General features: G+C 40.1%; 1 protein-coding gene across 1 annotated transcript in view; it reads right to left on the minus strand.

The window, feature by feature from the left end:
• Nucleotides 1-24,887, minus strand: part of EPB41L4B (erythrocyte membrane protein band 4.1 like 4B) — a gene marked incomplete at both ends in the record, with an annotated part of 82,200 nt that overhangs the window by 16,911 nt on the left and 40,402 nt on the right. The window contains 3 exons of the mRNA XM_082278283.1: nucleotides 704-782; nucleotides 2,998-3,040; nucleotides 13,773-13,877. Of these exons, the coding sequence (XP_082134409.1) occupies nucleotides 704-782; nucleotides 2,998-3,040; nucleotides 13,773-13,877 (227 nt within the window). The remainder of the gene's footprint in view (nucleotides 1-703; nucleotides 783-2,997; nucleotides 3,041-13,772; nucleotides 13,878-24,887) is intronic.

A 24,887-nucleotide genomic window follows, 5' to 3' on the forward strand; every position in this document is an offset into this window, starting at 1 on the left:
AGATGACTACTATACAAAGAAGACACAAAGTAAGCAGATACAAAAGATAAGTAAGCCCTTTCCCACAGCTGCTCCTTTCCCAGTTTGCAGAACATGCTCTGAATCACACCAAGGTGCTACGGATCCAGCAAGGTACAGGTCCACAGAAAACAGCCCAGCAGATGGAAACAAAAGACTTCCAGATATTTGTAGAGTGACTTTGTACAATGCAGGCTTTTGCTTCACAGAGAACCACGGGGAAGCAGAAGTGATTCAATCAGCTGTTAACCAAGAAGTCAGGCTGGCCATTCCCACAGTTCTGTGGCCTCGGTACCATTATTAAATCACCCCCAAGTCTCAGGGCAGGAGGAACAAAGCAGGGCACTGGCATTTTAGCAGGACATAATGGAAAACACTCTGAGAGGATGGCAAGTATCAAGGGTAGGTGTCTCCCAGCTGCAACTCTCCCCACCCAACACTGCCTTTCTTTGCCAACATCAAAGCACCAAAACGCAGCATCTCCTACACACTAACACGCTTGGAGAGGTCCCTGAATGCTTTCTGGCAGCAAATAAAAAAGATGATGTTTCTCTGACAGTAGGAAAACACCAAAGAAGGCAGACAAAATGACCACTCATAATAAGAAAGCTCAAATCACCCGTTTACAGTATTCCCATGAGCCTCAGATGTCTTAACTACGCCATCAGGCATGCATAGTTCCTACCTGGTGAACTCTTCGTGAAGGTTGTTGGGTTCTGACGAGTAGTACTTAATTCGAAAATGCAACGTGTACGGAGGTCCAACTGCACAGGCACAGATTTTAAATGGGGAAAAAAGGTTTATACTCGTTGCAGTCCTGCTAAGGCAGAACAGTCTCCACACCTCCCCACAACCCAAGAAACCCAAAATTGATTACATTTTTCAAATTCCTCAGAGAAAACATTTCATGTTTTTTTAATTTAAAAATGCATGCAATAAACCAAAAAATAGATGATTACCATACTTTATGATACTCATTAATTCAAATTTACCAAGGCAATAGTCTATTTGGCAAACACGTTTTTGTCCAAAGAGGCGTGCCCCACAGCATGCTGTGAATGACAGTAAATTCCAGGTACACTGCCTGTTGCTGGGCCCAGGGGGATATGGAAGGAAGAGGGAAGGAGAGGGTGATACTCCTTACCAGGCACAAACACTACTCCAAATAAAAACACCTACCACCCAACAGATCAGCTTTCAATTCAAACACATGAATGAGAAAAGGTAAGATAAATAGGGTGGAAAGTGCTGGAGAAGACTCTGGAAGACACCCCTGAAAACAGAAAGCTAACAAATTCTGTGGAGTTGCAACAATTGTGTTTCCTAACGTCAGAAGGTGAATGCTATATCTGACTTTCCATGTAACACAGATAATAACAAGTTATCCAGCTACCATGAGACTGTGACCAATGCATCCTTATCTGCCTAACCCTCATCTTCTGAACAACTGCCTCCAGATGTATTAATTGATGGAAAAATTACTTTTCCACACTTTTCTAAGGTCTTCTGTAACACCATATCAACATAGTGAACACGTGCCTATTAATGATCCTTCTACTAAATGACATGCAGCTAAAATTCAATAATTAGAGCTTTAATTCTGTCTCCATGTACAGCTCCTGTAAGTCAGGCTATAGCACCCTGGGCTCACAGTTAGGCACCACTGGTGAGGTCTGCATAGGCAAGATAATGATTTGGAGAAAAGAGCAGTGAGCAACAACCATCATTAAAGAGGAACTCTTCACAAAGCATCTGCTGAATGCAAGGTGAAGGAAAGTATCCTGTTGTGAGACAGACCTTTACAACACCCAAAAAATTGCTTCCCTCTTCGTCATCCCTCAGAGCCAGGATTGGCCAAATTCTTTTCAAAACCGGCCCTTCACAGATTAAAAACAGACAAAAGCATGCAACTAAACTGGCTGAAGGTATTACAGAATCACTGATTTTCCAGAAGAAAAGGACAAATCTATTTCAGAAAGTGCAGCTGCAGATCAGTTAGTCACTAAGGTAAAGCAGTCTGTGATGTGATGAAAAGGGAGAGAAAACCAAACAGCAAAAACCTTACCCACAGCAGCTATCTTCACCATGGATTCTAGCAGGCTGACACCCACACACCATGGGGTGACACCAAACTATCCTAAAGGCCTTTGAAGAACTCCACCATTTACAAAAATCATCTAGATATTTGGGTACTTATCAAAAAGAAAGGCAAAGCACCACTGAAGCAGTCAGGACCCATCTCTGTGAGCTCCTGCAAGGGGGTCAACGATTCCCTTGAGAAACACATTTTAATCTCACAGAAGCCATGTCTTCAGTGGCCCGTGACTGTTGCCAGCTGCAGTACTGTAACAAAACATGTTAATGCCAATGCTCTACTGTACCCAAGCCTAAAACTAGATTATCAAAAATCCAGGAGCTACTTCCCTGCCTTAGACAATTTTCATAGAAGACTCAGTGGCCCAATCCAACCCAACCCCTCCATCCAAAACTACCTTTGATGAAACAGCAGCTATTTCAAAACTACATTTGACAAAACAGCAGGTATTTCTGCTGGTTTTACTTCTAAAATAGTAATTAAAAAAAAAATTAAAAATTAATCATTACACAATGAAGTATTTTCCATTCACTCTCTGAAAAAAATTGCAGGATATCTGTTCTGGATCAGTAGCAGTAAGAGGAAGCGCGATCTGTGTCCACGCAACCTAATTTCACAGATCAGACCGAAATTACCTGGCAACCTACTCTGCCTCAGACAAACAGCACGTGTTCAACAAGGGCTTCTGAAGGCTGGGCTACTGCTTAATAACTTGCATTTAGACATAATATAGTCAGACAATTACCCATTAAATAAAAACTATTTCCTAAGACATATTTATTCCACTAACGGCTATATTTAAACATTCTCTATCATGTTCTAATACACGAAGTTCAAATTCTTTAGGAAGTAACAAAATAAACAGGCAGAGACATAGTACTTACTTTTTATTTGCTTCTTAATGAATTTTGAATGGTCCAACCAGTGCTAAAAAAAGAAAATCCACACTTAAAAGCAGTTCCATTTCAAGATTTTGTTGACTCCATAAACTGATTACAATAAAATTTAACAGATAAAAAATATCTTATAAGGAAATATTGTCAAATTTATTTTCTAAACGTCTGTGCATTGGCACATTAAACAACTTCCCTTCTTCCACATGGGAAAGCCTGATTTATAGATTCATCAGTACTGCCAGGGAAGTCACTCTTCCAGAGAAGAAACCTCAAACTCCAAGGCCGCAAAGCAGTGGTGTGTAAGGAAAGCACCCTTTTGTCCCAAACCCCTGAGTTTCAGCCTCCTTTTAACTCCTGTTTGATGGAGACCCTCCAGATCCTGTACCATCCTGCCTTCCACTGCTCCATAGCCAAGTTTTTTTCAAGGTAAGGATAGAGACTTAACCCCACTAAAAGCATTTGGGAAACACTGATATATGCCCCAACCCCTCCTTTTTAAACTAAGGCAAAAGATCTGGAATAGATGCAACAATGATGACAGAAACATATGACTCCCAGCAAAGTTTATGCACTCTCTTGTCAATATAAGTTGCATCTACAGAAAGGCAGCAATAAACACAATCTGGTACAAATTTAGCTTAAATCTTGCACAGTCTCTGCTCAATGTCCTACAGAAGGCTGCAATCTGATTTGAAGCAACTCCATGTAAATGCTTCTGTCATGAAACATGATAAAAGAGTTTTGGATTTCCTTGAAATAAATGTTTTTCTATCTTTTTATATATATATTAAAATTATAAACTAGATACTATGAAACAAAATCTTAGGGAAGAAAAACCTCTTCCTTCTTTCCTATTAAAGCATGAATATTTTCAGTAAAAGGATAATCTCTCAATAACTAGTTATCATTACACCAACACCATGCTACCATGGCTAAATAAATGTGCAAAATTATTTGTTAGCTAGTAATACTGGCATTTATTTATTAAGTCTGTTCTAAACCAAGGCAAAAATTTATCACAGGTATAGATGAGTACAGATCAAAAGTTTGACAACTTACAACCCTCAAGGTAAATAAATCTCACAAGAGGTAGAAAGAGAAATGGAACAATGATTCTGAAGGTGATTTTATTTGCAGGAGACTTGCAAGACTCCCTTAGGTGAGGCTGCCAAGAAATCCATTCTTATAATCTGAGAAATCTCTACCAGAATGAAAATAAAACATTACAGCAGCTCATTTAAATACATTCCTTAGAGTTGCAAATAATTTACTTTGTCTCTACTTTGCTCTCCTATGAAAAATTACATCTTTGTGAAATCACATCTTTGTGAAATCTCAAATCTTTCATAAGGAAAAAAATAACATTGAAACTTTGCCTTTTTTCTAAACTGAAATTATACAAGTCTGTTACTTTCACAGCTCCAGGGCAGATGAATTTTTTATTCTTCCAATACCTAGCTACGAAAATGTCTTTCTGTTCAGTATTTATTTTGGATAAAGAAACACCACTCAAAGACAAATATAATGAATCCATTAAAAGAAAAGTTTATCCTCATGTAAAAACCATCTATAATACATGACCGAAACTCCTGTTAATACCATGTTCTGGAACAAGCACTGCACAACACAAACTATAATAATTCCCAATGAAAAAGCAGCTGATAGTCCCTTTCTTGGCATGTGGTCTTTAAGATACATTAAAGATCAAATAAGCACAAGTTTCAAACTGATTATTTGCAAGTGCAAATACTTCAAATAATGGTTAAAAAAATACCTAACAAGACAAGGAACTGTTTGTGCAGACCATTAAATGACACTACAGCTTAGACAGGAAACTATCATCACTCTCTGTCCCTATGCGGGAAGAGGCAGACTGCTCCAGGAGATAAAGCATTAAAGTCACCCCCCCTCAGAAGCAACAGTGAGCTGTTGTTTTACCCCCACCCCATACTGCACATCATGTGTGTGATGTGCCACCACATGGATCATAAACACAAATACAAAGGTAGGGCATGGACAGACAGTATTATTGGCCCAGAGCTCCCAGGCCTGGAAGTTTTCATGCAGATTTATGAACCAACACCAATTTAGAGTCAGATATTTTGTGCAATTTCTGTGAAAATCAGGCTGAATTTTAACACTTCTTTGCCTCAGATAATGTCAGAGGGCTTCTTCACACTGTGTACCACACCAGCTTTCCAAATGTCCCTCTGAGCTGAAAAAAACCATAGCATTCTAGCTAAAGCCCAAAATAGGTTTGGGCTTGGCTACATACTGCTTGCTGATTCAGTTAGAGGGAATTGAAAGCAATGAATTCTGAAGTCTCACTAGGAAGCTGAAGAAAACCAGAGGAGCCTTCCTCTCTCAGCACCTAAGACTGTAGCTCTGCCTATCTTGTGCTCCAGCTAAACAACTGTACATCATTTCAGGATCTGGACTCACCAGAGAAACTTAGCTACGGATCTCACAGTGTAGGACCAAGACTGACCACACTCATTTCAACCACACACCACCCCATCTCCTGGTTGGACTCAGAAGTATCAGTGCAGAAAAAGGAAGAGGAAAGGGATTAATTGCTTTAGGACTGTTATGATAGCAAGACAGTGACTAAGCTACTTTACCCATAGTAAGGGAAGAAAAACCTGATCAAACTGCAGGTAATGAGGATTCTACGATTATGCTAGAACAGAACAAGTTCAGTTGGAAGAGATCTACAATGACCATCTAATCTCACTGCCTGATCATTTCATGTTATTAAAGGCACTGCACAAACATCTCTTAAACACTGACAGGCTTGGGACATCAATCACCTCTCCAGGAAGTCTGTTCCAGTGTTTGACAACCCTCTTGGTAAAGAAATGCTTCCTGATGTCCAGTCTGAACCTCCCCTGATGCAGCTTTGAACCATTCCCATGCATCCTTTCACTGGGTACCACGGAGGAAAGCTCAGCACCTCCCTCTCCACTTCCCACCATCAGCTGTAGAGACCACTGTGGTCCCTCCTTTAATTCTGTCAGGTAAATTGGAAGGTCAAATGCTGGATTAACTTCCATTTATTCCTCTTTTATCTCAGTAAAATTTCTTTGCTCTACCGAATGAATAATGGTTCCTATGGTATTAACCGACATAACACAGTAGCCATTGACTGGGATTCATTAAAAAAATGGGACTGGGACACCATTAAAAAAAAATTTCTTAAAATACTGGAAGCATGTATTTATCTCAGCATGCTCTCCTGCTGATCACTCACTTTACTGACCTGAAGAGGTAAAAATAAGTACCTCAACATTTCCTAATGGTAGCAGCCAATATTTTCTCAAAATAGATACACAGCATAGGAAAGACAGATATTTGTGTTGAGATACAGCAGATAAACTACAGCTGCTAAGGCAGTCAGCTTATAAGGACCACGTGACTGCCAAATGAAGACTGAAAGGAGGATTACCACAGGCTGGCACAATCCCATCACACACCTGAGCTTTGCAAATTCCACTGCCTCTCTACTTGCTTCCTAAAAGAAAGAAAATTCCTTGTCTTGATTTATACAGCCTTCAAAGGCGACCTGAAAAGGAAAAAAATTGCATTGGACCCTTTTTGGTTTGCTTTCTTTGCTAGTTTAAAATGCATGGAGAACATCTTGAATAGACTGTTCTCCCTTATGCTTATTTACATATTTAGCTATCAGTAAGAGGAAGCCCATTTTTACTGGAAGTTCTTTTGCTCTCTGAAAAATATTGGTTTAATGCTTTCTCAAGCTGTACCTGAAGGTACAAGAGGGAGACTCATGCTCAATGATCAAGTTCAGAAAAGAAGGTGTGCTAGACAAAAGCTGGCACCTTTAAAACCAAAAATCAATTATCCCTTCAACTGTGTTCTTGCTTTCTGGTTTCCTAGGCAGCTGAATCCTACCAAGCTGCCTGCCATTACTCACACGACCTTCTAAAGCAGACAGGTTAAAAATCTATGTATGTATCACATGGAGGAAGGAATCACCAAAAAACCAAGCCAATAAAAACTCTACCCACCAAACCACAGTTTGGGGATTTCTCTACATTTACAGATTTAAAAGGGAGCAAAGGCCCTCTTTTCTTTTGCAGGTCATCTTTCAACATTATGATGTTAGCAACAGAAAACCAAATGAGAACCAGGGTCATGTAGAAACTCAGGAAGTACACAAACATATACTTAGAAACAGGATGGTCTCCCAAGAGTTCACAAGTTAAAGCAAGGAGCTACTGTTTCTCATGTTTCTCTGATCTCTCCTAGGAAGTTATGCTCCTCTTGAAAATGAAGGCTCACCTGACTGGTGACTTCAGCTGCCCACTGAAAGGCTGTAGAGAAGATTAAGACCCACACTTCCCAGAGGTATTACATGGCAGAAGGATGAGTGGCGCCAGACTTGGGAGAAATCCCAGCCAGACAAAGAGACTGTCACCCTGAGGCTGCTCAGACAAAGCACAGGTGCCCAAAAGGACTGTGGAGCCACCATCCTTGAGGGTATCAAACATGACTGAACAAAGCCCCAAGAAACCAGATACAACTGAAGCTGCTATGAGGAGCTTGGATATACACACCCCCTTCAACAGAGAATACTTGCAGGCATCTTTCAGGATGCTGCTCTACAGTCTCACCTACCCAACTTGAAAGAAAAAAAAAAAGGGAATGTGCCTTCTACTCAAACAGCATTCACATTGTAAGACCAAAATGGGATTAGTGAGATGGACAGTTTGCATTTGGGCTCAGATGAGACCAACTTCTCACAAACTACTGGCAGGATCTTACTACAGGAGTTTCAGTCTCAGTAGGTCAATTTTGGTTTAGACCCTCCTCAGATACTGCTGTCAGCATCTTGTTGAACAGGGGCCAGGCAGAGGGGTACAGTAACACATCAACACCGCTGGAGGTGCGAGGACCAACCTGATCCAGGTGCCAAGTTTTATCAGTTTTCTGAGCTGTCTCTGGCCTGAACAAGTCTGACCAGTTGCCCTCCAGCAGTCCCCTTCCACTGACACCATTCTGCAGTCTCCATGCCAAGTTCTCTCTGGCCCTGTGAAGGGCTGCCACCTTCTGTAAGTCAGATACAGTGAGACGGTGCAGGCAATGCAGGGTGCAAGCAATGCAAGCAATGCTGCCCAGCAGCGGAAGGGCAGATAGAGCTGTGATAGGAAAGCTCTAGACTGTGATCTTGGGAAGAACAAGACCAGGAATGCTAACTCCAGAACCCTGAGGGCATTGATAGGCCTTAATGGCTCTTTACCAGCCCTGGTAAAGATGTCTGGCCTGTCCCAGTCTGAGTCAGCACAGAGCCATCTCAGAAGCATCCTGATAAATGATGTAGTTTAATTGCAGACCAGATAAACTAACCAAGAATAATGGAGAGATAGATGGACATCCTTCAAGACCATCTGCCTATCCTAATTCATATACATGTGATAACCACAGGATATTTTGATTCACAGATCTGATGTGACAGAAGTAAACCACAGAATTATATAAAGATTATATGAAAAAACTTGCCTTGACCAGTATGTTTCTCATTAGATTTACTTTACAGACAATGAAAGCTGATACCACTCCAGATCAATTCTAGCAATTAAAAGCAAGTTACTTTTAATTTTGATGCCTGTGTCCAAACATTAAAAAATAAACTGAAGAGACTTGTAACAAGTAAGCAACAAACATGACTAAATCTGTGGAAGAAAACTGAGAAAACCACTTCATCTTATGTCCCAACCACACACAAAGACAAAAGAAACCAGCACAAACTGCTTGCTGTCCTGGAGAGAATTCTTTACACTCAGGAGAGAGGTGCAGAAGCATCACAACCACCTGCCCTGTATGGCTGCTTCTCAAGTCTGTATCAGAAAAACGTCCTCGTGAAACAGCAAGTGCTACTGGAAGGCTAAAGACTGGAATTTGTTAGTGTTTTGGAGTCTTCCACCAGGTGTTCACAGACTGCAATACAGCCTTGGACAGCCACAGCTGAAGTGTTCCACATTCATCAGGTGCTCTGCATCGCTGTGGAGTCAGCCACACTGCCTTTGTCCAGTTACTGAACTTGGCATTCCCATCACTGCCACTATTAGAAACTGAAGCACTGAGTGCTACGGGATGTTCTACAGCTTTTGGGACCCTCCATGACTGGTATTTTTTACTCTTGGCCATAATGCACAGACATATCCTGCAACAAGCACAGACCCCAAGTGCTCATCATCCAGAGGAACAAGAGAGATTCAGGGAGGGGAAACTGAGTCACAGAGGAACTTCACAGCTTATTAGTGGGGGAAATAGTATGTTTCTAACAGTAGCAGAAAAGGAAGCACTTGGCACTATCAAAATATTTACCAGTCTCCCTTCTTCCCCACATCCAGCATATTGAACAATAAGGCCTGTCCCTAATTTCTTCTGCTAAATGAACACTTGTAAAAGTATTAAGAAGTACAAAAGGAAAAAGACTCCCAGATATCACACTATGATGCTAATTGACTGGTTTGAACTGCTCATTTTTCCACATCCCTTGCATCTCAAGAAGTCACAGCAGTAATATCAAAAGCAGCAGTTGAAAAAACCTGATCAATGAGCTCTTAAAAAGAAAATTCAGATAGATAGAGCAGAGGCAGTCATAAAGCACCAAGGCCCTACAAGTCCCTACAAGTCCCTGACCCAACACCTGCTGAAACATCCAGGAGCCTAGTTCTCAATGTGTAGAGGAAACAAAAGCACTCATATTATTCTTTGTTGTTCAGCTTGCTTCCTGCACGCCCCCCAGCACTGCTGAAATCCTGTTTTGAGACATACAGGATCCTGCCCTTCCCAGAAAAACATGGTCAGAAGGCTGCCTTTCATAGAGGTGAGGATCTCAGTGTCAGAATCAGTGCATCCCGATACACTGCTGCTGGCTAGGCCCACCCTGGGCAACATGGTTCTGGCCATATTTTTTCCCTCCTGTTTCTGTACTTGGAGCAGCTGCTTTCATGAAAGCCTATTTCACCTCTACACAATCTTCTCCATCTCCTCTCTCCACTGTCTTCTCACCTCTTGCATCAAAATCCAGTTTAGAAACTGGTCAATACTGAGAAGTTCAGATGAAAACATGGTTTACCAGGACAACTCACTGCAGGTTGGTCCTGGCACTCATCTGCCCAGGGAACCCTGGTCCCCACCACCGCCATGGACACCTGCAGGAGGGCACAGGGTGTCCTCACACATCAGTCACACACTGTAAATCCAGTGCCTCCCCACGTACCAGATACACTGGGTGCAATCACCCTCAAAAGGCTCAACTGGCTCCACAGCACAGCTGGGAAAAGCTGTTCCATACGGACCTTCTTTAAGCTAAGGGGTCTCTGTGACAGTAGAGATGAGACATAAAGGACGTAAACCACTTAGAGGATCACTAAAAGAGACACGTGTGAGAGAAGGGGCATTTTAATTCTTTTGCTTCCACACATTCCCAGGGATGACAGCAACTCATTTGCACAAACGAAAAAGAAAAAAAAGGATTTCAAAGATTTATCTTAAAAATTCTTCCCCCTCAATTAGTCTGTAACTGTTCTTGTGAACAGAAATAAGATCATGATGGAAGCAAGCAAATTCCAAGCTAATAAACATGGGAAATCCTTCAGTTATGAATTCCTGTAAAACACAGGAGCAGCTGTGAGGGTATCCATGTTTTGGTATCTCAGGACAGAAAAATGGAACAAAGAATGCAAACGTAGAAATGGAGATGTCTGTATCTTGAGAGACCCTGTAAAACAGAGCTCACAAGGAGCTATTGCCCACAGAACCCCTTTTTCTTAAGATGATTTGGAATAAGAGACAAAGGAAGGACACTCCTGGACAGAAAATGAATAAACATTAGCTACCAATGGCCAAAAATAAACGTCAAGTACCCAAACCAACCATAGAATTCATTGCACACTACCACTTTCTACAAAGATCAATTAAATATTTCCTCATGGCAAGTGAATTTCAGTAGTATGGTCTCCCAAGATTTTATTATTGCTATTCCCAACCTCAGCTAAAGCTTTCAAGGCCTCCTGCTTTGCTAGGAAACATGCACTGTAGTAGAAGTAACTGAAAACCCAATAAGCTTTACATTTTCTCTAAACCACTGCAGAGACCTGCTACATCAGAGTGACACTCTTCATTCACCCCAAGCACTACATCTCTGTTGAAGTTCTGTAACAGCTGAATAAGAAATTATTTTCTTGTATTAAGAGTATTTCTACTTCTAGACTGAATGGCAAGTAATTAAAATACAACAGTACACTAATATTTGCTTTAGAATAAACTATTAGATGATTATCTACATCCTTCTATCCTTCTGCATCCTTCTACATTCTTCTGATGGATGTGTTCAAAGAGCACAAGATACAAACTAATGCAGAGTTCACTGAACAGGCATTACAGGATTTTCTGCATTACTGCTGACATCTTGCTTTTCACATTTTTATGTTTTGGGGGGTTTTTTTGTATTAAAAATAAGCTGTTCAAACAATTAAAGTTTTTTCTCTTTCAAAGCAGATAAGCTCTAATCGTGATTTTGTTTTCCAAATCACAGCTATCAACACTGCTTGTCCAGCTCTGGCAAAGTTACAGAACTGCAGGAAACACAGTGCACTCAAAAGCTGCTGGCCTTGGCACACACAGAAGCAATCTCCACTATTCAAAGACTATTTTGTGCTCTCTTATTTATAATGGTGCCTTTAAAGTTGTTCAGCCCTTAACAATACATACTAAAGACAAAGGCTTAGAGCCTCAAGGGGTTTACACAACTTTAATCTCCAGTCCCCCACTTGCCATTGTGTGGCTGGGGCTGGCACTAAGCAGAAGCCCATGGAGGCTGTGCATTAATTGCTGTGCAAGCGAAAAGAGCAGGTCACAAGTTCAAAATTGATGAAGGAAGGCTGTTAAAGCATGGAATCTTTTGGCACAGGGTGCTGGGCAAGATAAAGGCTTGTGCCTTGAAGTTCTCTGAGCTCTACTCGCTGCCCAGCTTGAGCCAGACCAAAAAAAAAAGAGACAAGTAAGAGCTTTTGGCCTTGCACTTCAGTGAAGGTAAAGAACTCTGCTTTCAACACTTCTCTTAATTCAGGAAACTACAAGCCTACCACCAAAGCTCTGCAACCAGAGTTGGCTTATTTTAGCCCCCCCAACAGCTGTTCACAGCCCTTTATCCCTCTTCTAATTGTAGATGCATCATGTACTTCCCTCCTTGATACAGAGCAAAGAAATAGCACACAAAGCAAGCCAAAACACTTGCATGTATAGGCACATTTTACCCTGAACACCAGTGAGAGAGCTACACAGAAGACATGGCTGCTCACATCTGCTTCATCTTTCTTACCAGTCAAAAAAGCCCTTCAGTTTTGCAAACATTAAAGAAAATGAGTCTTGGCTTCTGATCTGCCCTCTTTCTTGCTAAGAAAGGATATTTTGCTCTCCCTTTCTGCTTCCCTTCTTTCAAAACATTATGGAACTCCTTGCTAAGTAAATATTCCTAGCTATCAAATTCCCAGTTGGATGATTTGACAATCAGTGACAATATAATTTGTTCTTCCCATTATGAGCAGGCTCTGCTCTATTAACTGTGTCCTTATAATCAGGTCCATCATAAAAGTACACACAATTTATGTAATAGAAATTTTATCAGGAATACACACTAAACTTCCTCAAAACTCCAAACCCCTTATGGACATACTTAGTTCAAAACATCAGTTTCCAGGGACACTAACTTAAATTAACTTAGACATCAGGATAATGTTAAAACAGATTAATATCACTTCTCCCCAAATCCACAGATTCCCTGCTTCCAATATCAAGTCATTATAATTCCTGGATAGGTTATCAAGTTATTATAATTCCTGTTTGTTGTTTAAAGTCACTGGTAAAACACAGATGATAAAGCAGCTGCTAGAACACTGATCCATCCTTTGACCTAAGCTTGTTAGAGAATAAAGCTGAGAATTCTGGGATGATAAAGTTAGAACCTACACTTCCAAGATGTCAGTACTGTAGCTACATTTTCCCATTAGTTTATTATATTATCCCAGAGAAGACATCTTCTGTTGCATCATGGAAAAAACATTTACATATTGACCAGAGAGCACTAAAAGAAACACTTATTTTCCAAGTCTGCATATTCTCTATCCACAGTGCAGGTTTTTGCCAAACTGCCTGTTCACAGAGAGTGAACAGACAAAAGAAAAGATTAAATATATGGCAATACAGTGTAACCACAGTGTTGTAGTCTTTTAACCCTATCCTATCAATATATCTATTTGGATCTGTAAATATGGGGGGGTTTTAAAATTAATTTATTTTACCTGTCAATACTGGAGGTCCTTATACAGAGAAAAGGAGAATTTTCGCTAAAACCTTTTGCTATTGCAAATGAACCTAAATCTACACAGCAACATAATCTGTGCATGGAACAGCAGAGAGAGAAGAGCTACAAGAAATCCTTGCTTGAAAAACATTTTGACTACCATGAGCCTACTAACCATAAAGCACATTTTTCTTTACCCACATGCATTTCTTTTTTACTCGTGTGCAACCAAGTCACGTGCATGTCATATAAAATGACACAGGACTCATTCAAAGGATGTAACTTTATGTGCAAGAACCAAACACGGCATCACTTGTTTCAGCAGTACATCCCCCAATGATGACATCTCTCCATTGAACTGCACCAGCAATACATTTATAATAGGCAACACAAACTACTGCAAAACATAAAAATTAACTGAAGTTATACTTACTGTAATTTGGGAAGCATCCATGAATTGTAGGCCAAAGTAATCTGTTTCTACAAGGTCCAAATGATACACAATCTGGTCAAACAACTCCTGCCCCTTTGCATTTTTCTGTAACAGAAAAGAAAATGTTTTTTGGTTTGGTTTTTTTTAAGCTGGTCAACACGAGTTTGTTTGGGTGTGTTTCTTTTCAAGTTCAAAAGTGTGAGAAGAGATACACAAAGGAAAATAATATTGAAATAGCAATTCTATTTATTCTGAAGAATTGCATGACATTTCTTTTTATTTTCCTCAGGAAATATAGCATGACATGCTGTTCTTGTCTGCAGCTATTCCAACAAGATCAGATTTCACTCTCAAAGAAAACTTTCAAAGTTCATCATAACTAAAAATGTACAAGAGAAAAGAAAGGCTTATGTCCTACAAGTGTCCTAACTCACTTTATTTTAGCCATTATTTTATACCCCAGGAAGTCAGATTTCTCCAGGAAAAGCTTGCTTGATACTCTGCCTGAAATCTGCTGGCTATCAACAGCAGCTGCAGTCATGCAGGGCCATACCACCACTGAAGCTGCAAAATAAATTCTGGACAGCCTGAATACTTCAAGAGCACTGTGAAGAAAATTAATGGGATTTTATAAGAATCCTTCATTTACATTACCAATTGCCATCATATTTACGGCCTTTAAATGAAGAAACAAAAAAGGGCCAAAAAAGCTGTCATTCTTACTTGGCATGCCATCTGAAACATGCAGGCATGGAAATAAAACTAACAAATAAAACCCCAATTAGTGACTACAGGTACGTGTAGAAAACTTAGCAGGTCTTAAAGGTAGGCTGCACTGGCCTGGGTACTCGTTTTGAGGCTAAGAAAAGGATTTAGATACACATTCTTCAATGCTAGAAAACCAAAGTTTGAAGATTACAGGTGGGTAGAAGGAAAAGGCAATAACAAACCAACTTTTCATGCAAATCCTGTTGAGTTACTTGGAGAAGAAAGCTTTCAAATTCTTGAGCAAAAACACCCCTTGGCCAAAAATACATGAGATGACCATAAATCTGAGTAAGAGAGTGAAGCTACAGCTACACTTTATACAGCGAAGTACTGATCAGGATCCATTTTTGTGACTGTTGTCCCTCTTATACTTTAAAGGATTTTTTTTTAAATTTTTATTTTTAAACCTAACATATTAGGCATTTCCACTTCACCCCAAAATGCAGCAAAATTGACAGAGTTAAACATTCAGTTCCTTTAGTCTGGCCTTCTACACAAAGGCAGCATCAACCATAACATGCAGAGCTCATGTTCAGGGTTCTAAGCTGTCCAAAATCAGTCTTCAGCAACAGACAAGATGACGAGTTACATCTCTGTTTTTCCAAGAAGGTCAAGAAAGTTCAGGTATAGGTAGCAAATTTTATTTAAATTGTATTTTTTGGGGTTTTTTTAACTAACAAAACAGAAGCACAGAAATTGAATCATAACAAATTTCAAGAGCAACAGAAGGACTTCCATTGAAACAAACTGCATAAAAGCTTAATAACAACATTAAATTATCATTGTAAGATACTGTGTCCTTTTTTTCAGGGGGGCAAGAGGTGGATAATAGACATTCTTAACCTAAGTTCAACATTCTGTTAAAAGCAGATGAGAGTACAATGGCTTCTTAAAACAGTACACTGCTAAGAAATCATCTTTACTTGTACAGTAATCGTTATAAACTGAACAAAAAGTATCCAGAACATATTTTTTAATATGGAGTAAAATCAGCACTTGTTAAAAGAAGTCAAACCAAAGCACAACAAAATTTAAACAGATTCTGCTTAAATGAGGGAGGAGAAAACCCCTCAAAAGCAATAAAAAGAGAAACAGCAGAACATGAAATATTCACCAATGTAGGAAAAAATGCACTTTATGCCCTACTCTGCTCATGGTTGCTTGCTGTATAGCATTAACTACCAGTATATGTTTACCTTCCACTGCCACACACCCAATAGAAACCAGAGAGAGCACACTCCACCTTCTGTACCCAAACAGTAGTTAATGTTTAACATGTGTTACATGGAGAATAGCTCTGCACTGCACGGCTAGACCATAAAATGCAGCATTACATACACAGCTTACAGGAGATTGTAACGTTTAACTTGTCACTAAATGAGCTTTCCCAGCAACTGGTACCACTTAGATGATAAAGCTGCTGCAGCCAACAAACTGCTGACAAAAAACTGTCTTTGAGATGTTGCACTACAGGGGGAGATAAAGGCAACTAATTCCTTTCCTCTAGTAACAGTAAAGGATGACCTGTTCTTTATTCAGCCTCACCACTGACTGACAATCCAGGGGGTCAGACTGTGGACTCCTAAATTAATGTGCACTGAATGAAATGGGTGGAACAGGCAAAATAGAAGGCTTTTTCCTTAGGCATTACATATCCACGATAGTGGTCTCTAAAGCAAAAAATGTCTGTATTACAATAAACTTTTAATTTTCACTGTCTTTTTCTTCTCCCCTCCTTCCAGACAAAACAGTAGCTAAAAATAAGTTTCCCCTTTCAAAATCTGGTACCACATAAAGACAAGAGAATGATTTTGTACAATAAAATTTTTATAGTAGATCTAATAATCTGGAATTTAATAAATCACACTCTCTCTACAGACCTTCGACTTGTGCTTATACATACAGCTAAAAAGCCCAAACCATAAACTAAAAATATTTTACAGTCATACCTTGCTAGACAGATGGTTCAGAATTATCAGATGTGAATGGCCTGCATAACTTACATCTCACAAAATGAAGTACATGGCAACAAACAGTATGCATATACTATTATACAGAGTTACTATTTTGTTCGTATGGAAGTTACTGTAATTGGGAACAGTGATGTAAGAAAAGTTGCAAAACCTTGTTTTGGCTTGGTTTTTTGGATTGTTTTTGTTGGGGCTTTTTTGTCCTTGCTTTCTGTTTGGTAGGGTTTTCTTTTTGGTTTGTGAGTTTTTGTTTGTTTGGGGGCTTTTTTGTTTTGTTTTGAAACAACAATTACAGCACTGCCAGTTTCTGGTGGAGTGTTCCTTGGAGCTCAGGAGAACTTGTGTGAGCACCATGAAACCTCACAGGCAAGCACTGGGAGGGTGGGTATGAAATGCTCAGCTTACAAACGAAACTACAGCTGCAACCTAAGGTAAAACTGAATTAGCATGAGGCAGGCACTTGATGAAGCACAAAGACTGAATTATGCTTGCAGACTGGGAACCTCCCTGATAATGAGCAATCACTGAGAGAAAGGCAAAAAAAAAAAAAAAAAAGGTGTTTCTCATGTCAGTCATCCCTGTTCCACCTAACAATTATTCGAGTTTTGTCCACTCCGTTTCATGAAAGCCCATCTCAAATAAACCCCCATATCATCTTCCTTGGGATCATGAATCACAGAGGGAATTCTTATGTTAAATGAGGACTCACTGCAAATCCTACAAGGACTCCAATAGGGATGGGTATAAAGCACCTTGCACAGCCACAGTGACAACTGCATGGCCCACATTTCAAGTAAGCTACATTTTTGGCTGCTAGAGAGTTTCCAGTCTCCGGGAATCTGTGGAAATTCTTGTCAGCTAAAACATGACAAAACAAAGATTAGCTTCTCTAATTAGAAACTATTCCAGACTTGACATGGAAATAGGCAAGAGGTTTTAACGTGCTTCTGGTAGACATGAAGGAAAGAGAAAATTTATCAGCCAGGGACATTTTACACCAGCTGGCCCTGTCTAAACAAGCTGATTAGTGTTGATTTTAGCTGTTCCAGAGCTCTTTAAAAGGTTTTTGCCAAAGGGCATGAAAAGTGGACATACAAGCCAGAAAAGTCTAATTTTAGTGCAGATACAGTGCAAGGATGCCATTGATCACTCTCAGAGTACATACAAGCAAAGCTGGAGAGCTTCTGCCCACACCTTCCCCAAACTCAAGTGCAGTTACTTGAACCCAAGCAGAGAGGGTGAAAATTTTGAGTCATATTAGAGAGCTCAGACTACAGGGCTACAAACAAACTATTAACTGATTTCAGAGATGGTTGAAGCACTGCTTGGGAAAACAACCTGTCAAATAGGCCAAGAGGTACATGAAATAGTCTGCAAACTGACAAAATGACAACCAAAACGAAGGAAAATAAGCTATTGCCAAGAGAAAAGTCAAAGCCAATTAGCTTTCCAATCAAAGCTGGTGCATCCCAAGCTGAATAGTGAGTAGCAACAGCAATGAGTAGGTAGGGCAGACTTAGTTTCTGTTTTGAAAGAAAGCATAAGATTATGTATTCTGCAAGATGTTAAATATTTTTGCAGAGTGGGCTGGTACGGTCTCATGGTCACTGACTCCAGGTCTGAGCTTCTAGTAAATTGTTAAAGGCACATTTGTAGCTAGCAAGTTCCACCTCCACAGGCCTGATACTGCCCTGCTCTGATGGCACCAGCATTTCGCCTCCTTGGCACCTCCTGAAAACAGAGTAGCTCAGTATGTTCTGCTCAGTCCTCTTACATCTGAACTGTTATTAACTCAATTACAAAGCCTACAGCTCATTTTCAAACCTCAGGCTTTATCTGTTGGCCATACTGCTTAGCAGTGAGAATTCGCTTTGCCTTTTAACAGTCACTGGCAGTGCTATCTCCCAGTGTTTCAGGCTAAACATGCATAAAAGCCATCTGTGCTTCTAATTAGCCTTGACTCCTGGTGCTCAGTTATCATCTGTCCTTTAACTTGCTTTCTTCTGGATAGTGAAGCCCTCAGTTGCTCAAACACACTCAGATGTACTGAAAGCAAGCAGTACTTCCATAGTTTTAAGCACAAAAATGCAACTCTTCTGCATTCTTATAAATCAAGGGTATCTAACAGCTTCAACCAAAGACTTATTGGAGGCCATGGCTGGGCTTGCAGAAGCTGCCCTGAAAACCACGTTATCCATGCCAGCACTGCTGCTGTAGGTAGTATTGTCAAAGTCACCCACTTGTTTTGAAATTCCAGTTTGCACACTGCCATCCAGAGAGGACACTCTGGCAGAGGGCATGCTGCAAACTAGCCATGACCTTGGTGCCTGTCCCACCCTCCCCTCCAGGGGCCTAATGAGCAGATTCCTAAGAGTGGGGAAAGAGTTGCATTTTTTGTGCTTGAAATTATGCAAATACTACTTTCTTTTCATAAAATCAGTGTTAATTGAAGAAAAGCAAGCTATTTCTTAACACATCACACTTCCATGAGGCTGGCTAACTTGCTCAAGCTACAAATGAAGATGTCAGGTTATTTTCTTACCAGCCAACCACTGACTTAAATTTTCAGTTCTGTCTACAAGCTCACTTGAAAATGTGACACTGTTCAAATAGCCATTAAACCCGTCACCTTGTCATGGCAATAACACCAGTACTGCTTCAGAGCCTGCTACTGCATGTAAATGATGTTTAAATGTAGTACAGACCATAGAAACAAGCAGCATTGCTGAACGTGCCCAGAAGAAAATGCACGTGATGACGCATGTGAACTTTTATCTGAAGAAGAACAAAATTAATTTTGAATTTTGAGAAATTAGCTGAAGACAAGAGCCAAAATTCCCTAAAGTTCCCCCTGCAAAAAAACTCAAAGCAACAAAAAATGCCAAATGCATACACACATCGCCAAGCCGTCAGCCATTCATCAGAAGACAAAAAGATCCCATGAACCTTATTCATGGGTATTTACTCATTATAACCTTGAAGGAACAAACATTTTGCTCCCAGTCATTTCTGTCAAGGCCCCAAACTAAAACTGCTATTTCCGGAGCAGAAGTGGCTTATAAGCAAAGTTAAAGAACCCCTCAAAAATGACAAAACACCAAAGCAAAAAAATCCCCAAACTCCCACAAATAATAAACCACACCAACAAACCAAGCTGCTTCCTTCAAATTACTCTCAAAGCCTATGATAAAAGTCTCAAAAACTAGGACTCTTACAAGTCACATCCCATCAAGGGGATAGAGGGAAACTCAGATAAGCACACAACCACTTAAGAATATTCTCTCTGTGGGCAGATTGGCTGACAGTGCAACCAAGCTGGGTTCCTGCAACCCAGATGCCAATGAGAATTTGTAGACAGCCATTAAGAAAAAGAAAATCCCCAAAGAGGGGGTATAGTAAATCTCACTATTGCTGCACAGCAGCATTTCTCAACAGCAGGCAGACTTTCATCTCTGCACCAGCTACTGGCAAGAAGAATCAGTGTTCACTGGAAGAGAAGCCTGAGCAAGAACAAATAAATAGATCACCACATTTTATATGTACCAAGTCTCTACATAAACCCAAATGGCACTGGACCTCTAGTCAGATCACAGTACGTTTACCATGAGAGCGTGACATTGGCCAAGTCTCTTGCATCAGCTTACGCTTTCTACGTGTTATATAAGGGCAGTCAGTTGTCAATAAAAAATAAAACAACAACAAAAAAAATTAAAATGGCCCAATAACAAAAAAGTAACAATAAAAACAAAGCAAACAAAACTGAGAAACCCAAACCATGAAGAACTAAGGGAGGGGAAGAATAATATGATATTTTCAAGCTCTGCAATAGGAATGAAGAAAAGATTTTTCATTATTCATAAAGTACAAACTCATTAAGATGAATCAAAGATTGAATTGGTAGCACAGCATTAGAGAGAATATACAGAAAATAGAGCAGAGAGGGAATTACCTTAGATGCAAACAATCCTTTCTAAAGAGTCCAAACCTATGCCAAGAAACGCACTGGAGAGATTCCTATGTACAGTAACACAAACATAAAACGGATCCAGGAAAGTCAGGTGAGATTTGAAGGGTGAGTACAGGGTTTCCTTTGCCTTTACCACTTCACACATCCCTGCTTCCAGCCACTTCCTTCCCCACCTCTCAATCACATTCTCTCTCTTCCTCAAGTGGACAAGTACAAGTGAACAAAATTTATAAAATGATCTGAACAACGCTAACTTTTTCTGAAAGCTGGTTTTGCACAGTTGTTTCCAAAACAGGCGCTTTCACTACCTGAGTTTTAGAGTACAGGCCTTCAAAAACTGATTATAGTAGCCTACCCAGAGGCTCAGAAGTTTGGTTTGCTGCTGAAAAAAGGAGCAAGAAACTACTGTGTCTCAAGACGTATGTTAGCTGTAAGGGATAATTTCACCACTTGCTTAGTCTTTTCAGAGAAGATGGGGCTGTCCCAGGCTGGACACAGCTGGTTTCAGCCATCTCCACAGCAGACCCACGGACCACTGGTGGTGGAGGGTAGGAAGCGGGTACAGAAGTCAGGAGCGAAGGAGGGTATTTGAGTTGGGTAAAGAGTCACCTTTATCTTGACCCATGAGCCTTTTTGATCCATTTTTTCTCCACATTGTCTTTCCCCATCCTGCAGACTGAATGAGAGGGCTGGGAAGGAGCCTGGCTGATGGCTAAGGCTAACCCACTACAGTGGGGAAACCCTTATGCAGGGCAATTTCACATTTCCATCAGTCATCTGAAGGGCATGCTGTCTTTGCAAAGCCTTTAATCTCTCCAAAAGTCACACGAAGGGCAGGCAGGTACCACCGTGGTGGGTGCCCTATATGTGCAATTACTATTGTCAACATTATTACCAGCAGTGACATTTTTATTTTATTGGACTCAGATGAAGAAGAGGTTCTGCTCATTGTCCCTATCACCTATATGTACTACTGGCAACACAGACCTCTTCCCTGGAGAAAAGCACTGTCAGCACTTCTAAATGGGATCCTCAGGCAACTGATAAAAGCTACCATCAGCCACAGAACAAAGCAGTAAAAAAAATAAAATAATAAATAAAAAAAAATCCTTACTTGTAACATTATGTTCTGGAAGTCTGTCTGGACTCTTGTTATTTTAGGCACAGACAGGTTACCCCACCACAATTATACACTCAGAGGCACAATAAAAAAAAGGGTTATTTGTATGTAAAGATTCTTTTTCACCCCTAGAATGCCAGCTCCCTCTCCTGACCCACTTGAAATATTACATGCCCCTCAGGTTCAAACACAAAGCCGAGGAAACACGAAGTAGCTAGGATGAGGAGAACAAAACCTATGCTGAGACTTCTTAACCTACATGATTTCACTCAAAATATAATTTACAGTTCTGAATTCCCTGAGGCAGAGGTATTATTTGATAAAGCTAAACTATGGGCGTTGAAGTGGAAGCCACCTCTACAAGATGATACCATCAAACACAACATAATGTGATGCTTTAGCCTTCCCTTGCCCATTGTCCTCCTGCACAAATCACGGTGGAACAGAGGTGCCATTTTGCTGGAGAGCTAGAGAAAATTCTAGGTCATGAATTTTAACTGTATTTGAGAAATAACATGGAACACTGGCATAAGCTGACATTCAAAAGAACAAGCAGAAAGAGGCAAGTACTACCAGAAGAGAATCCCGGGAGAGTTTAGCAAAGACTCTGCACTTTCTTATGCTAATACAGTACCAAGGTTTCAAATGACAGCTTTGCTTTCTTATACACCTGCATTTGAAAGCTCCATGAGTAGAAACAGTTTTAAACAGATGCAATTGTACAAACAGAATTTTCCATATAGACACATCCTTCATATACAATTCACATGCATGGGTGCCTGACTCAACTATTTCCAATTTTTTAAACTTGTTTTTAAATAGGACACATTTATGACTGTCTCCAATAAAGCAGTTTACCAATAAGGCTCTACAGGCAACCTTGTTTCAGCATAAACATAGCTCAGACCAGCAGTAATGGCCAGTCAGATGCACAACCAACACGAGTAGTTGTACTTGACATAAATTAAGGCTGCTGGGTTCCCGCTCTCCCAGCCAGACAAGTCACAGGTTCTGTTCCTGACTCCTGCCCAAGAGGTTCATCAGGGAAGCTGAATGCCTTGTAAAGAACTGGCTACAGAGGGGAGTTATATCAGTTAAGCATCACTACTAATTCAAGCTAGCAGTGCTTTCAAACCCCCTCCCCACTCAAATGCTCACGTATGGACCACACAGCACAGCCTAGCATGGGGCTGGTATGCCAAAAGCTGCTTCCTAACACTGCTACCCAGGCAAGGAGGAGGCCACAAAGCTGTGCTGTGGCTGGTAGGTAAAACCTAGGACAGCTGCTCTAAGAACTGGTATCTTACACAATGTCGCTTTTGAGTGCCCAGAACAGAATCCCCACCACCACCTGCTGACTTGTAACAGCAAAAAGGTGCAGATTCCTTTAGTAATATCACATCGTGTATGCTGCACGAATTTACTTTTATTTATCTCTGGATAAAACAAAAAGTCCCTTAGAACCACTCCTCTCCTCCAGCATAAAATTGCACACTGTTTATGCCCACAAAACTCACAGTCAATTATTTCTATGTCTTTTTTTAAACTTAAATAACATTTACTATTTGTGGAACTTTTCATAGCACAGAATTAATTCCACATGCATGCAAACATTAGCATTAATTACCTATATTAATTACCTTATAATGTGCTAAATCTTCCATATAAATCATATTTATTATTAATCACCCTGGCAGTTACAGCCAGTGAAAGAAGTTCAAAGATGTGCAACAGAAGCAGTGACCAAAAAGGGAGTTTGAAACTTGAGGACAAAGCTCTAATGTGCTCTTTTCCTCAGAAGCTCTGTGGATTTAAAAATGCAAAGAAACTCTTTTTGAAGTTATTTATTCAGACAGCCAACTGACTTCAGTACTCTTCACTCTTTGTTCTTTCGTACACTAAGTCATAGGATAGGACCTCTCCAAAGAATCAACCCCAATTATTTGCTTCTCTCTGAAGAGAATCAGAAATCCAGAGATTCAGAAAAGTCAGTAAAACCTCTTAAACTGCAGCTTTATACTCAGCAGATTTAAAAACAGAGGAAGACCAGGGAAGTTTGCCACTAAAAATATTTCATTTAGTGGACAGCCAGGAAGACATAATTCTTTTTCAACACAAACATAATTAGCCAAGTATATGCAATTAAAGACAATCACTACAAATTACATTTCTTTCTAGAAAGACAGAATATGCAAGAGGAAAAGCCATATGGTTTTTATTAAAACAACTTCATCAGAATAATTATAAAAGGGTTAGAATAAACAGCACTTCAAGCTTATAGAAATCATCTCTCAGATGATGCTACTGCTCAGTTAAAACTAACAGCAGACCTAGGTTTATTATAATGAAGTTTAGCACTGTAGTCTTCTTACTCCTGCAAATGAATTACATGAGAAGATTAATTCTAATCATGCTATAGTATTTAACTTCTTGCTGTCTTATAAATATTCAGATCTGAAGAACAGATGACCACCTTATTGTACTGAAAGAGGCATGGCAGCACAACAGTCTGTTTATCTTCATCCTAAAGGATGAGCAAGGACTCATGTCTGGGGTTTTTACTGAATAAACTTAGAAGTTCTGAGTGTTAATATGAGGAGCAGAAAGACTAGGTTTTAGCCAAAAATGATTCGTTACTATTTATTGCCAACCAACAGATCATCCAATCCTGTAGGTAAGAGGCTGAGAAGATAAAAACTGATTATTAACAAAACATCTGACCCCACAGTCAGTATGCATAAAAGCACATTATTCATCAGATTCTGGAAAAGTGATGTTTTCAAAAAAGAGAGAAAAGAAGAACCACTAATCTGTGTCAGGCTTCTTCCCTATCAGGTTCCCTACATGATGCAGTTTTTGCTGCCTACTTGGAGGGAGTGTTGTGTGCCAGTGCTTCCTCTGGATGTACTTTAAAAGACAGGCTTCAGGAATTTTAAGGCAAAAATACAGATGAAAATACGTGATCAAAGGTACACGCTACGTGTGCATACATTCCAGAGAGTACAGACAGACTAGCAATAGTTAGAAAGCTGTCCCACATATGGTTTGATTTGGAAATCCATTTGCAGCAAGCTGCAGCTTTTAGTAGTTTGCATGAAGGTTTGAGTTTTGTCCTTTGTTTTGAGGGTTGGCTACCCCGCCTGTTCCATGCCATGAAATGGATTCTGGACATTTGCATGTCAAGGGAAATAAAACAGAATCCAAAAAAACTATAATGGAAATTAAACCCAAGCACCATAAAGAAGTAAAAAAAATACAGCATCAGAATTTCAGCTGGCTTATTATATCTG

This window comes from Coloeus monedula, assembly GCF_965178545.1.
Source record: "Coloeus monedula genome assembly, chromosome: 1".
NCBI lineage: Eukaryota > Metazoa > Chordata > Aves > Passeriformes > Corvidae > Coloeus > Coloeus monedula.